Below are 16128 nucleotides of genomic sequence, written 5' to 3'. Positions count from 1 at the left end.
GGGGGGGGCAGGAGATTGGTGACTTGTAAAAGCTACATGAGCAGCTATTTGATGATCCGTTTTTTTATAAATATGTACGTTCGATAAAGGGCCCCTTTTATATCAAGTGACTCGTGATCCAAAGCCATAAGCAGACTGCTACTTCCTACACCCCCTGGGTGTGGTTGTGTGACGGGGAGATGTCGGTGGAGTTAAGAGGCTGTGTGGGGGAAGCAGCTGCACAACATGGAAGGTGGAAGGGGCTGGGGGTTGCAAGAATCTTCAGACTGCAAAATGGGTCATGGGTGCAAAGCGTTGTGAACGTTGTGTGGTCTAGACACGGATCATTCTGCACATCGTTTCTGCTTCTGCCAGAAATGACGTTACACGCGGATATACGGCTGATTTCAACAGACTTGAATTTTTTTTTCTGCTCCGGATCAATCTGGAAATTGGCTGATTTTATTTTATTAAGTTAAAGTGAATGTTGTATATTTTAGGCATTATCTTGGAAATTGTTGGTTTCATCATACATGGAATATAGCTCAGAAATGGACAGTAACAATGTTATCATTTGTACATATTTAATACATCTTTTATTGTGAATATGTAAATACAATCGTCTAAGTTAATGTCATTTGGGTAAACAGACGAATACAGGAATACACTTTAAGCACTTTTTTTTCCCCTGTTCTCATTCTCAGTACGTAACCAGATTCACATTACACAACACCAGATTCACACAATGTTTTGCGCAAAACACAACACGGCATCACTACACTAATTTCTATGAAATGTTTCATTGACGTAAAAAAAAAAAATCGATCCGAGTTCTCAAAAGAACTCGGATCTCTTGGACCACAACATTTCGTCTTTCCCGAAAGACATCGACGTACAAATCAGTATTTGTTCTTGCCTTCACAAAGACACACAGCAAAATAATAAGGAAAACCAATTAGAATTTAGAATAATCAAATTCTTAAGAGCTACAACAACAGTGGTATGAACGTCAAACGCTGCCGTGGAAACGAATCCCACAACCATTTAACCGCCGCACGTAAACAAACATCAAAAACACATTTTGTAAACTAAATACACACTTCTTTTTTTTTTCCTCCCTCTAAATCGGAACAAAGAAAAGTAAAACATAATAATTTTTGGACGGAAGCGATTGGAGGGGATTCCCCCCCCTCCCTATCCTCGTTATACGCGTATAAAGTCAGCGAGAGGGAGAGTCAACACTCACACTCACAGTGGTCTCACCTGAAATCATCGTTACAGTCAGACCACACACGGCCGCGTTCCAACAACGATAGACACAAACACACACAGACACACAGCGAGCGTCTTCCAACACAAACCCCCCCGGGTGGGGGGGGGGGGCCTCCTCCTCCTACACCCCCGTCTCCTTCCTCCTCAGCGACCCGCGGAACCTCTTCTTGGACCGGGACTGGTGGGGGGCGGCGGCGACGGCAGCGTCCGGGCAGCTGTTCTCGTCCACCACCTCCTCCTCCTCCTCCGCGTTGTCCAGGGAGACGGTGGAGGTGGAGGAGGAGGAGCGGCGCCGGGAGGAGACCGGGAGGGGGTGGCCGGCGGCGGCGGTGGCGGCGGCGGCGGCGGTCTCGGGCTGGACCCGGGGGGGCCCGGCGGGCTGCAGGGCCAGGGCGCCGCGGAGGCAGTTGAGCCACTGCTGCTTGTGGTAGACGTCGTTGACCTGCAGCGTGTGAGACTGGCCGTGGGACGGGTCCAGGGAGCGGACGCGGAACACGTTCTTGGCTGGAGGGGGAGGAGAGAGGGGGAGAGAGGGAGGGAGAGAGGGGGAGAAAGAGAGGGAGAGAGAGAGAGACAGGAGAAAGAGAGAGGGAGGGAGGGAGGGAGAGAGAGATGGGAGAAAGAGAGAGAGGGAGGGCGAGAGAGAGAGAGAGAGACAAACAAGGGTGAACACGGGGGTCGTAGGAGGTGCACTACAGGCCACGCCTTCTTCACTTGGTCTGATCTTTAAAAGCCCTCACCGGTGGGTCAAATGGTGACCGTGGAAGACCAGCACGCGTGTGGTCATCTGCCCGGCATCCATTACGTTTCAACGTTCACCAGTTTCACCGACCAGCCGAGACTAGTCACCGAGTATTAACCCCCTAACCCGCGAGTTAAACTGACTACCAGCTGAGACTAGTCACCGAGTATTAACCCCCTAACCCGTGAGTTAAACGACAGACCACTAAAGTGTGATCAACCCGCCCGGCATCCATTACACTTTAACTGACCACCAGCGGAGACTAGTTACTATATTAACTAGCATTAACTGAACCCCAAACCAGCGAGTTAAACGATCGTGAAAGACCGCTACTAGTGTGATCCTCGGGTTGTGACAGACGGACCCGCTCACGAGCGCCGTCCCGTCACAGCCAACGACTCCGCCCCCACAAAACAAAACGCCTCGGCCCACCTTTCTCCCCGTTGGTGAAGGCGCCCCTGAAGGAGCCGCCCATGCGGGCGTCGCCGTCGGGCAGGTCCTCCAGGGCCAGGTCCCGCACGGGGATGGGCTGCCGGTACACCTGGAAGCAGCTGCGCTCGTTGCGGGTCACGGGCCGCGTCAGCACCAGCAGCTCCGAGAACAGAAACACGTGCAGCTTCTGCAGGGAGGGGAGGGAAGACAGACACACACACACACACACACACCATCGCCGTGGTTACTACTGCGGCCGCCGGGGTCACAGGGTCACGCATTGAGAGGAGGATGAGGATGATGAGGATGATGATGATGGTGATTAGAGATGTTCCGATACCATTCTTCATCCTTCCCGATTCTGATTCCTGAACTTTGTTATCGGCCGATACCGATTATATACCGATACAGCGTCTAGCGTTGTACCGTAACCACTAACAGAACGTGTTCTTATTGAAGGCTTCTCTTAAGATGACGTCAATGTAGAGTCTGTTCACTTAACTGTCAACTCATTTGTTTTCCCAGCAGAACTAGATCGGTTACATTCATCATCTGTCGTTATAATAATTATAATACTTTTGTATTCTTGTTGTTAAGCGTCTGTGTTTTTCCAGACATAACAGCGTAGTGTCTGTGATGTTCTAAATGAGTCATGTGACGTGTCATGTGATCGGATAGACGCTCCGACACGCCGATACCCGACACTGCATATTAGGTGGAGGTATCGGAGGAATTTCCGATACTGGTATCAGTATCGGAACAACTCTCATTGAGACTCCAGCATGGATGATGATGAGGGTGATGAGGGTGATGAGGGTGACGTGTGAATGAGTGATGTTGAGTGTGAAGAACAGCGTCTCACCGAGCCGCTCTTGTTCCTCAGCTCGCCGTGACACGATAGGCTCTTGCAGCTGTCGATCAGCGGGTCCCTCTGCCGGTCGTCCAGGTACTCCAGCTTGTCGATGTAGTACTGGCACTCAGACTCGCCCTTCTTCACGTTGATGTCGGACAGGATGCCCTGGATGATGGCGATCTGAGGGGGGGGGGGGGGGACAGCGTCGGTAAGGCTGACGGACTAGAGCTAGTGAAGCTCTAGTCTCACTAACAGACTAGAGCTAGTGAAGCTCTAGTCTCACTAACAGACTAGAGCTAGTGAAGCTCTAGTCTCACTAACAGACTAGAGCTAGTGAAGCTCTAGTCTCACTAACGGACTAGAGCTAGTGAAGCTCTAGTCTCACTAACAGACTACAGCTAGTGAAGCTATAGTCTCACTAACAGGCTAGAGCTAGTGAAGCTCTAGTCTCACTAACAGACTACAGCTAGTGAAGCTATAGTCTCACTAACAGGCTAGAGCTAGTGAAGCTCTAGTCTCACTAACAGACTAGAGCTAGTGAAGCTCTAGTCTCACTAACAGACTAGAGCTAGTGAAGCTCTAGTCTCACTAACAGACTAGAGCTAGTGAAGCTCTAGTCTCACTAACAGACTAGAGCTAGTGAAGCTCTAGTCTCACTAACAGACCAGCTAGTGAAGCTCTAGTCTCACTAACAGACCAGCTAGTGAAGCTCTAGTCTCACTAACGGACTAGAGCTAGTGAAGCTCTAGTCTCACTAACAGACTAGAGCTAGTGAAGCTCTAGTCTCACTAACAGACCAGCTAGTGAAGCTCTAGTCTCACTAACAGACTACAGCTAGTGAAGCTCTAGTCTCACTAACAGACTAGAGCTAGTGAAGCTCTAGTCTCACTAACAGACTACAGCTAGTGAAGCTATAGTCTCACTAACAGACTAGAGCTAGTGAAGCTATAGTCTCACTAACAGACTACAGCTAGTGAAGCTCTAGTCTCACTAACAGACCAGCTAGTGAAGCTATAGTCTCACTAACAGACTACAGCTAGTGAAGCTCTAGTCTCACTAACAGACCAGCTAGTGAAGCTCTAGTCTCACTAACAGACTAGAGCTAGTGAAGCTATAGTCTCACTAACAGACCAGCTAGTGAAGCTCTAGGCTCACTAACAGACTACAGCTAGTGAAGCTCTAGTCTCACTAACAGACTAGAGCTAGTGAAGCTCTAGTCTCACTAACAGACTAGAGCTAGTGAAGCTCTAGTCTCACTAACAGACCAGCTAGTGAAGCTAGCCAAAACACTGAGTCACTTTCCAAGAAGTTCCTCAATGGGAACACGCCTATAGATATAGATATATATATATATATATATATATATATATATATATATTTAGATTATATAGAAAGAGACACTTTACTGGCCTCCTCACCAATAAGGAATCACTGATACTCTATTCTAATGGTTATAGATCCCTACATATGTATGGATAGCATGATGGAAAGTCCTGCTTTGATCCCCAACGACCCCATGCTACTTGTACGCACTCCAGAGCAACACGCCGTACGTCTGTCTAGCTGCTCATGAATGACTTGAATGAATGAATGAATGTCTGCATTCCCCGTCTGATGAATGGCTGACGGGTACAGCATCCCATAATGACTCAACAACACAGCGTGAACTTCGCTGGTCATCAGCTACAACAGGACAGACTGGGGGAGGGACAGACTGGGGAGAGGGACAGAAGCATCGCAACGAGGGGGGGGGGGGGGGGGAAATCAACGTACGGCCGTCTCCAGACTGGCGACGTCCGGGTGCTCGGCGGGCGTGTGGCGGAGGATCTCCCGGAACAGGAGCGGGTACTTGACCAGCCGCGAGCGCGGGATGTCCAGGAAGCTCCACAGGTCCAGCTTCCTGCTGAAGGGCGACTCCAGGCAGCGCTGCAGGAAGTCCTGCACGCGCTTGTCCTGCTTCTTGCGGTCCAGCAGGGCCTTGGCCGCCAGCTGGTGGCTGCAGTACACCTTGTAGGAGTTCAGGCCCGGGAGCTGGGGGGGGGGGGGGGGAGGGAGGGGGGGGAGGGAGGGAGGGAGGGAGGGGACAGGGCGGCGGGTTGGTTACCTTCACACTGTTCAAAGGTAAACAGACTGCGTTCACACAGCGCTGTACTAACCAGCGGCCACTCAAAGTGCTGTACAATATCGCCTCACATTCACCCGTTCATTCATGCACACATTCAAACACCGACGGCGGAGTCAGCCACGCAGGGCGACAGCCAGTGGGTCAGGGAGCAGTCAGGGTGAGGGCGTCTCGCTCAGGGACACCTCCACACTCACAGCTAGGAGGAAGAGGAGGAGCCGGGGATCGAACCAGCGACCTTCCAGTGACCAGCCGACCCGCTCTACCTCCTGAGCCACATGCCTTCCGCGTGTCGTAACTAGGTCCTGTGTCAATGTTGGCCCCTGAGTGGTGTGAGGGTTGTGTGAGGGTTGTGTGTGTGTGCGCTGAGTCAACAGTGTTTTCCATCTCTGCCTCCATATCAGGAGCAAACAATGACCGGTAAGAAACGCAACGACCGTTTGAAAAGGAATGCAAATCTGAATGTCAGGTCAGGTAAGGGACAGATAAGACCAGTAAGAGCAGATAAAAAGAGATAGATACCATTTTAAAAAGTATATTATCCGTACACATAATATAGGCACGCCGTAACAAAGATGATAAAAATTATTACGATGTTAAAAATATAGATATTTTTTAAATCGTTTAAAACTATAGTTGCTTTAAAATAAAAAAGACACACACGATGGTATTCATCAGTGGCCCCGCATCAGTTTAAACAACACATACCCAATCGATGACGATCTGTCCAATCTGGCCGACGGTGCCGCTGGGACCGGCAGCGCTCTCGGTGAGCTTAGCGTACAGATCTGCAGACACAGGGAAAAAAATAAAAAAAAGGCACAGGCGTGGTTCATACAGCCGTACCCGGGAGGACACGAGGAGGGGGGGGGGGGCCTGGGTGACGAGGGCTCTATCCCTGAGACCTACCCTCGTGAAGGGGGATGTAGGTGTCCAGCTCCCCGAAGATGTGGGCCAGCTCCTCCGCCGTCATGATGGAGAGCTTCAGCATGGGGTCGTGGTACGCCTGGAGGCGGGGGGGGGAACCAGGGGGGGTACGTTTAGGTTCAGCGGACGCTTTTATCCAAAGCGACTTACAATAAAAGTACATGTGTCAGAAGAAAGAGAAACAACAATATATCTCTGTGGGTACAGTGAGGATGTTCATAGAACCAAGAGCCAACCACTAACCATCACTAGGTTAACCCATTCCCCGTACACACTAACCATCACTAGGTTAACCCATTCCCCGTACACACTAACCATCACTAGGTTAACCCGTTCCCCGTATACACTAACCATCACTAGGTTAACCCATTCCCCGTATACACTAACCATCACTAGGTTAACCCATTCCCCGTACACACTAACCATCACTAGGTTAACCCATTCCCCGTATACACTAACCATCACTAGGTTAACCCATTCCCCGTATACACTAACCATCACTAGGTTAACCCATTCCCCGTGTACACTAACCATCACTAGGTTAACCCATTCCCCGTACACACTAACCATCACTAGGTTAACCCATTCCCCATATACACTAACCATCACTAGGTTAACCCATTCCCCGTATACAACAGAGATAGCTAGGATAAGAAGCTAGATGATTTTAAGTACTATTTTTAAGTGCCAGGACGTACAACATACAATAAGTGTGTGAGGGGGGTGTGGGGGGTAAGGGGGGAGGCTATGCAGAGTCAGGTGAACTCTGAACAAGTGAGTCTTGAAGAAGTCAGTTGACGCAGATGTTCCTCATAGAAGTACTCGGAACACATAATAAATCGATTATATGCTCCAGGGTGCCTGCTGGTAGACTCCGGACATCGGGGGTTCGAACCCAGAACACGTGGACCCTGTGAGGTTCTGCCAGCAGGTTCTCAGATCCACTGACCTTTCGCGCCAGCTGGAGGTCTTCTATGAGATCCTGCTCGCCCCTGTACAGTTCGTGGATGGCCTGAGTTGAGAGAGAGAGAGAGAGAGAGAGAGAGAGAGAGAGAGAGAGAGAGAGAGAGAGAGAGAGAGAGAGAGAGAGAGAGAGAGAGAGAGAGAGAGAGAGAGAGAGAGAGAGAAGGAACAGAATAAAACCACCACAAAACGGAGCAGTGTGTGAACACGCATGCTCCAGGTCTAAAGTAAAGTTAGTAAAGTGTTCCCCTTGGCTCTCTCTCCCGAGCGTACTTCCAGCCCGCCCGCTCTATACCTCTTGTCTCTTGATCTCCTTGGTGGAGAAGGCGCTCTTCTGGTGGACGTCCAGGCTCTCCGACCACAGCGTGCTGTTCCTGCGCTTGGTGGGCGTGGGGCCGGCCCCCTTGCTGGCGGCTCTGAGGGACATCCCCGGGGACTTGCTGGACATGGACTGGAGGAGGACAACGTTTGGGTTGGAACACATTTTTAAAACTACACAGCAGAGACCATCGGTTAAAGTGCTGAATGATACCACCACCACCAGGGGGCGATGTGATCGGCCATACATACAAGCCATTTAAAAAAATCAACCCTCTAGTGACGTCACACCTGGGGGTGCCCACCTCACGATGGGAGTATAGAGAGATCAAGCTACCAGCACTCCCAGTGGACTGATCCACTCTCAGTGGACCGTACCAAATGGAAGGCTGATCCATCCAGCATGCATACACACATCCGGGTGGATACTACCACTACAGAGTGGGCTATGTAATAACATCTAATGGTAATGGACTGCCTTTCATACTGCGCTCTTCTAACCAGCGGCCACTCAAAGTGCTTCACAATATCGCCTCACATTCACCCGTTCATGCACACATTCAGTCAGCCACGGACACTCTGGGGAGCCGGGGATCGCAACCAGCAGCCTTCCGGTTACGAGCCAACCCGTTCGACCTCCTGAGCCACATGCCGCCCCTTCCTAATGGCTGGCTGATCAAACTGGTTTCACTGGTTTACCTGGAGCGTCTGTCCAAAGCGGCGGACGGCTGCGTTCTTGGACGGCGACATGAGGTTGGCCAACGAGGTGACCTTCACCAGCGGCCTCACCCGCTTGTTGCTCGGCTCCTGGGGATCAGGGAACACAGCGGGCGCGTTCAGAGCGGCGGTGTGACATTTGACCGTCAATAATTCATGAATCACCATTTAGAAACGGAAGAGGGCTTTCTCTCTCTCTCTCCTCTTCTGAAAGCATTAACGGATAACACTTGAACTCATGGTTACTAGTGGTTGGGTTCTATTCAATTATATTGTGGTTAATGCTATGTCTATTAAACAGTGAAAAAGAGTCAAAGAGCGAAGTGATCCCAAATCAAAGCTCTCTCACCTTGAGATCAAAGCTGGAGAGGCTGACCGTGTCGTCGTCCTTCTCTTTGCGTTTTCTTTTCTGTGGATGTAAACGATGCACGGGGGTTTGGTTGAATTCACCCGGTCCGACAAGCCAATCAGAAACGAGATGCACTGCCACTGACATATCACAAATATATTGGTTTTCAATCTATTCACTTCACTAGAATGAAAAATACTATGCGACTAAAAATTAAAAACAATTATGCACTGGTTGGTTAGTCATAGTATTTTTCCATAAATCTAAATATTCTGCCCCCCCCCCCCACACACTTAAATTATACAATGAATGAACTGTTGTCCAGCACAGTGTCCTCATATGGTCAGCGGGGGGGGGGGGGGCTCACCAGACTGAAGTCCCACGGCGTCCCTGGAGTGAGGAAGGTGAAGGAGCTTCCTCTCTGCAGCGGGGGTCTGCGGACCAGCAGGGGAAAGGAGTTACTCAGCTTGACCTACATCTGACGGCAGCAGTCATCAATGACACACACACACACGCCGTCCTATTGGACACCATGTTGTTCAAACGTGGGTCGTATCCGTAGCCGCGTTGTGAATCGAATACCACCTTCGATAATCTGGCTTAATGTTTCGGGTCATATGTGGAGACACTGAGTGTCCGTGTTGAATACTGAGCAATGCAGGGGACTTTCCTTCTTAAAATCAGACCCGCAACCGTGGTTACACGGTTGTTACTCTTTGGTTATACTTATGTGACCCTGATATTACATAGTAGAGTAGAGTAAGTACATGAGTAAAGTCAAACTAGGAAATGCATTTTCCTGCAGAAAACGCGTGTGAATGCTGACAGCTGAATAAAAAGTGCAAAGCATTGCTGAAAATTAGTGATGGATTTCATGATAGCGGTGAATCGGTTCTCCGCTGAGTCGTTCAGACTCAGCTCCTCCCTCGTTCTCAAACGAAGCAAGCCTATCTCTGGGCTCTGGCGAGCCTAGCTCTGGGCTCTGGCGAGCCATCATGTTGTTACAAAGCTGTTTTGATATTTGAATGGTTTCTGTAGCTGAAAGTACGGCGAAGGAGAAGAGGACCAAAGTATTGACAGAATAAAAAATAATAAAGATTTCGATATCTAGGGTGTGAACGCTCCAGCATTCACACTAATAAAGTTACTCGGAGACCATCAGTAGGGCCACCATGCCTGAACCTGTCAGGTCAAAGGTCAATGAGGGGACAGGCCTGGCTGAAACACACACACACACACACACACACACAACACGCACCGGCGCACAACACGTCCACCCACAACACAACACACACATACATACACAAAACGCATGCAAACACACACACACACATCCACACCATAAACCCACTCTTGCCGTTTTCCTGATGCTAGATATTCTGATATTGACCCATTATTACAGGGGTGTACCTGACCTACATGTCTTGTTTAGACGCTGTCTCGTTTACACACACACACACACACACACACACACACACACACACACACACACACACACACACACACACACACACACACACACACACACACACACACACACACACACACACACACACACCCCACCATCATGATAACAAGATGGAAAACGGCGCCGCGGTTTCTAAGACCCGAGCAGCCCTCAGGGTCCATGAATGGTGAAGATAAGACCAATATATATATATAGGAATATATAACCGGAGGACCATAGATATCACGGGACCAGGGGTGGTGGCGGTGGCGGAGGAGGAGGAGGAGCGGCCGCCTTACTTCTTCCTATTGTGGGCCCGGGCCTCGGGGGACGCGGGTCCGATGCTGTCCGTCCGGGAGGCCGTCCTGCGGAGCTGCTGCTTCTTATTACTCTTCATCCCGGTGCACGTCGCGTCCTCGCCCTCCTCCATGTACACGGAGATTCCTAGTCCTAATTAATAGCGTCTTATTAGTTGATTATCGAACGCGCGGATGTAAACAAACAGAGGACAGGTATATGTAGTGACACTCGTTCTAAAGCGAGGACAGCGGAGAGTTTGAATATGGCGGATTCCTCGGGGTCAGCCAATCGCGGAGCCGCTCCGTTGCATGGGGCGGGATCTGCCAATCGCAGAGCGGCTCCCGCTGCGGGGGGGGGCGGATTAGCCAATCACAGAGCGGCTTGGATGTAGGGGGGGGGGGCGGAGCGGTTTACGACAATGGCGGGATGATGTCGTCGTAAACCCGGTCGTAACCCTCGATATGGCTCTTATTATAATTATTATGATTATTATAATTATTATGATGACCAAAAGGTTGTGTCGAGTAGTTATAATATTGTAATATCATATTATTAGAGGAATAAACTTGTTGGCCGTTTACGGCCTAACTGCGTGTGTTCACGCATGCGCACACCGTCTACCGCTTGTTCTTTAACTTACTTATTATAATAAATATATTATAATATATATTATTTATAATAATAATAATATAAATAATATAATTATAATAATATAAATAATATTATAATATAAGGTTATTATACGCAAAGTCTGACATTTATTTCCCAGTCATGTTACAATATCTTATATAAGATATCCCTATTCATATTGATTACATATGAATAGGGAGCTACACTTCTGTCACACTAGACCCCCCCATACACTTAATGTGTGGCTGCTGTTCCCGTCCTTAATATTCTGACATTGACCCCGTTACTGACCTATATGTCTGGTCAGTTGTCCTGCAATGTAGAGAGGACCCGGCCAGCGTCTAGTGATCAGTACAGAAACATCCAACCACACAAAGACATCAAGTGTAAAGTGTGTAACGTCCACCGGACATCCATGAAGAGTTAACGTAGGTGTTCATCGTTCACTTTATTTCATGACTACACAAAAAAGATTATCGCAATTATCACGAGCTTGGTACGCATCAACACCTCTATAGCTAAGAAAAAAATTGTCTAACAAATTTGACTATTGGTATATGAAACGATCATAATCCCTACGGCGAGTGTAAATGACTGAACATTAAAGACCGGGTAAACCAAGAATAATTATGGGTTTTGAGTTTATAATACCACAGAAAAATATATTATTAACCACCCTGCCAAATTTGAAGGACTAAAAAAATCGCGAAGTATATAAAATTATGCTTCAAAGTTGATGAAAAATGAGCAGTAATCCCTGGCTCAGGACGGTGGGGGCGTGTGCGCTGCAGGCCAGGAAACCACGCCCATCACCGGAGAGAGACCGTCTTCGGTCGGAAACTTAAATAAAGTAAACGAACCGTTAACGTTACGTTTCCCACTGTGGCATCCAGGGAAGATGCACCAACGAGGTTGAAGAGGCATAACGGGCAAGCTAGCTGCAAACTGACAATTCAAACTCGAGACTCGTGATCGGTAAAACCATAGACGGGTGAAACCACAGAATGCTAGTGCGCGGTTAATGTATTTATACCTAGAGGGCAGCAGGGGGCGGGTCTACATCGAAGACCGCTTTACGTAAAGCGGTCTTCGATGTAGACCCGCCCATTTTAAACCTGCACACAGAACATTCTCTGAGGCCTAGCTCCTCAAGGAAATGATGAATGGGAAAAATATTTTTTACATGTTTTGGGGGACACATTTAAGGCCTAATTAATATGATAAGAAGAAAAATACTGAATTTGGTTTACCCGGTCTTTAAGCCTTTAACAGACATTAAGAACTTACATTTACACATTTAGCCGACACTTTTATCCAAAGTGACTCACAATAAGTACATTAGTCAGAAGAAAGAGAAACAACACTATATCTCTGTGGGTACAGTGAGGATGTTCATAGAACCAAGAGCCAGCACTCACCATCACTAGGTTAACCCATTCCCCCGTATACACTAACCATCACTAGGTTAACCCGTTCCCCGTATACACTAACCACCACTAGGTTAACCCATTCCCCGTATACACTAACCATCACTAGGTTAACCCATTCCCCGTATACACTAACCACCACTAGGTTAACCCATTCCCTGTATACACTAACCATCACTAGGTTAACCCATTCCCTGTACACAACACAGATAGCTAGGATAAGACGCTACACAATGCTAAGTACTACGTTTGAGTGCCAGGACGTACAACACACAATAAGTGTGTAAGAGGGGTGTGTGTGTGTGTGTGGGGGGGGGGGGGGGGTTGTCTTGTTAGGCTGTGTGATTCATGAGCTCCTCCAGAGCCCTCTCGCGGTGGTTCTCGTGGACCAGAAGAACCTCTTTAATGGCGCTCTGCTGGAATCCCATCTCCCGGAACTGGGCCAGGAGCCGCAGGAACTCTGACGCCTGGAGAGCAGACGAGCAGAGGTGTTTGGTGTCAGAACTGCAGTTCCTCAAGTCCCGGAGGAAGGTGTGTTGTTGTCTTTGGCGTGGAGGACTCTGCCCTCACCTTGCTCTCAGAGTTCTGGAACATCTCCAGGGCCTCCTCTACCTGGGCCTCCTCGTATCCCAGCTCACACAGGTGACTCTTGGCCTCCAGGTAACTCAGGATCTGTAGAGATACGGTCAGGAACATAGAATATATGTAAACGGTGAACGGACTGCGTTCACACAGCGGGCTGTTCTAACCAGCGGCATAGCGCTTTTCACAACACTGCCTCACATTCACCCGTTCATTCACGCACACGTTCACACACCGACAGGCGGTGGAGTCGACCGCCACGCAGGGCGACCAGCCCAGCGGGTCAGGGAGCAGTCAGGGGTGAGGGCGTCTCGCTCAGGGGACACCTCCACACTCTACAGCTAGGAGGAGGAGGAGGAGGAGGAGGAGGAGGAGGAGGAGGAGGAGGAGCCGGCGGGGATCGAACCAGCGACCTTCCGGTCGACCAGCCGACCCGCTCTCCCTCCATGTGGAATATATATATCCATATATATTCTCATATGGGATATAGGAATACAGGGATATGAGGAACATACAAGTTTGAAGTAAGGACACATAAACAATTAAGGTTTAATGAGTTAGTTGAGGAGCGGGACCAGAGGAGGTGTGACCTACCTGCTCGGGGCTGCGGGAGGCCGTCTTCTGCAGGGCCAGGATGGCGTTGCGTAGCGGGTAGCCGCTCCGGGTGACGGCCCCCAGCAGCTCCCGCTCGTCCTCGCTGAGCGCCCACAGCAGCTCCTCGGAGTGGTCGAAGGAGACGCCGCGGGGGGGCCCCGCCGCTCGGGGGGCCTGGAGACGGACAGCGGCGGCACGAGGAGGAGAGAGAGAGAGAGAGACAGGCAGTGAGACAGGCAGCGGAGCTCACCTTCTGCCTGTGTGCGTTTCTGTGTGTGTGTTTCTTTCTGTGTGTGTCTCTGCGTGTTGACCTTCTGCGTGTGTGTGTGTGTGTGTGTGTGTGTGTGTGTCTCTACCTGTGTGTCTCTACCTGTGTGTCTCTACGTGTGTGTGTCTGTGTGTGTGTGTGTGTGTGTGTGTATCTCTGTGTGTGTGTGTGTGTGTGTGTGTGTGTGTCTCTGTGTGTGTGTGTCTCTGCGTGTGTGTGTGTGTGTGTGTGTGTGTGTGTGTCTCTACCTGTGTGTCTCTACGTGTGTGTGTGTGTGTGTGTGTGTGTGTGTCTCTGCGTGTGTGTGTGTGTGCGTGCGTGCGTGTGTGTGTCTCTGCGTGTGTGTCTCTCTGTGTGTGTGTGTGTCCTGACCTTCTGCCTGTGGTTCTTGACGGCCGACCCGGCGGAGGACGGCCTCTGCTGCGGCGGTCGGACCTGAGCGCCGCAGACGGCCTGCGTCCCTACGCCGCCGCCGCCGCCGCCGCCGCCGCCGCCGCCGCCAGCGCCGGCGTACTTCCTGTTGGCGGAGCCCAGCGAGGCCTGCTTCTTCCTGCAGTGCTTCCCCCCGGGGCAGGGGGGGCTGCCGCGGAGGCTCTGCTCCGGTGGGGGGGGGGGGCTGCGGCCTGCGGCCCCCGGCGGAGGCAGACAGCGGCCGGGCCGGGCCCCCCTGCCCGGGGGGGGGGGCACCGTGCCTGCAGTGCGGCGGCGGCGCCCCCCCCCCCCCAGGGGGGGGGCCCGGCGTGGAGCTCCCTGGGGAACCTGGGGGCCGTGTACTTCGGGGAGCAGCTGCCGGAGCGCCCTCGGACCACGAGGAGGCGGGCGGCGGCGGCGGCGCCGTCGTCGGTGGACGAGCCCTCGTCGTCCTCAGAGTACCCGGCCTCGTCGTCCGGGTTCAGGGTGCGGAAGCGGGCGCAGGCGGCGCGCGGGTGCGGGTGCAGGCGCCGCGTGTCGGTGGCGTTCAGGCTGTGGCTGCGGGGCCGCGGGCCGGCGTCCCGCTGGTCGCTGCTCCTCCTCCTCCTCGCGCCGCCGGCCCAGGGGCCGCCCCCCCCCTGCTCCTCCTCCTCCTCCTCCTCCTCCTCCTCCTGGGGGCCGCTGAACATCATGGAGAACGGCGGGCAGGACGGGGCCTTGGGGAGGCGCTGCGCCCGGGAGGCGGGCCACGCCTCTCTGCTCTGGTAGCCGGGCTCGTAGCCAATCAGCACCCGGCGTTCCAGGGCAAAGTCATACTGGGAAGAGAGTACAACCAGTGAGGGAATAAGTGGGGAATCAGGGGGGGGGGGGCTTTTTGGGGGTACTGGACCCACACACATGGCCTCAATGCCAAGGCTGTGGGATGAATCCGGAATAAAAGGTCACCCCAGTTAACTCAGTGCCCGAAGAATAGTACAAACAACCCGAGACGGTAGCACCTTTTACAGGGCAAGGTTGGAGGAAAAAATGGGGACACAAACCAGCAGAGGTTCCATGTATCCATATATATATATATATATATATAAAACCACAGATGAACCCACCGCTGGCGCACCGTTACCAGACTCCCTACTGGACGGAAGATGACGGTGACATGAGGCTAAGCCAGCAGAACCAACGGGGGGGGGGGGGCTCACGTCTGTCACCTTGGTGTCCCGCAGGATCTGAGGGCAGTCCGGGACGGGTGTGAAGTCTTGTGTGGACCCAGCGGCCGGTTCAAGCGGGCACCGGGCGTCCCCCAGCGAGCCGGCGGGCGTCTGAAACGGAACGCCCTCCAGGCTGTTCATCGTTGGGAAGACGCTGACCTGAACCTGACCCCGAACGAACCGGTCGTCACGTCTGCGTGAGAGGAGAGCAGGACAGCGGCGGCGGCGGCGGCGCAAAGGTCACCTCGGCACGTCCGCAGCAAGACGTCACGTTTTGAACGAGAGACACAAAGTGGAAAATTTTGTGATCGTGCGTTGAATGAGTACGCACCTTTTTGAGTCGAGTCCGTTGAAGTTGTCGAACACAGCATGACATGTGCAGACGGGAGTAATGCGTAGACATTATCTCATGGGATTAATCTCTCCATCGCTAAGCCCCTAACCCCTCGTGAGCACTTGTTTACCTCACCTCACTAAGTGTGTTCCTCTTCATGCTAAAATCTGTGTTGAACAGCCTTCATATTTACGCTGACATGAAGGGGAAACATAAAAACATTAATTTATTTAATTTGTCATGGTGAGTTTATCAC

General features: G+C 51.4%; 1 protein-coding gene across 1 annotated transcript; it reads right to left on the bottom strand.

The window, feature by feature from the left end:
- Nucleotides 1–10: 10 nt before the first annotated feature.
- On the bottom strand, nucleotides 11–10653 carry LOC311357651 (neuroepithelial cell-transforming gene 1 protein-like). The gene is made up of 12 exons (XM_084477664.1): nucleotides 10421–10653; nucleotides 9042–9108; nucleotides 8675–8734; nucleotides 8308–8415; nucleotides 7586–7741; nucleotides 7277–7339; nucleotides 6310–6406; nucleotides 6109–6188; nucleotides 5052–5309; nucleotides 3288–3458; nucleotides 2426–2612; nucleotides 11–1755 (listed from the first exon to the last, which is right to left on the bottom strand). The coding sequence occupies exons 1-12, from the start codon at nucleotides 10549–10551 to the stop codon at nucleotides 1373–1375; spliced, it is 1761 nt and encodes a 586-aa protein (XP_084333790.1). The 5' UTR covers nucleotides 10552–10653; the 3' UTR covers nucleotides 11–1372.
- Nucleotides 10654–16128: the final 5475 nt, after the last annotated feature.

This window comes from Micromesistius poutassou (assembly GCF_964030765.1).
Source record: "Micromesistius poutassou genome assembly, chromosome: 13".
Classification (NCBI taxonomy): Eukaryota; Metazoa; Chordata; class Actinopteri; order Gadiformes; family Gadidae; genus Micromesistius; species Micromesistius poutassou.
This window is presented reverse-complemented; position numbering and strand designations above follow the sequence as displayed.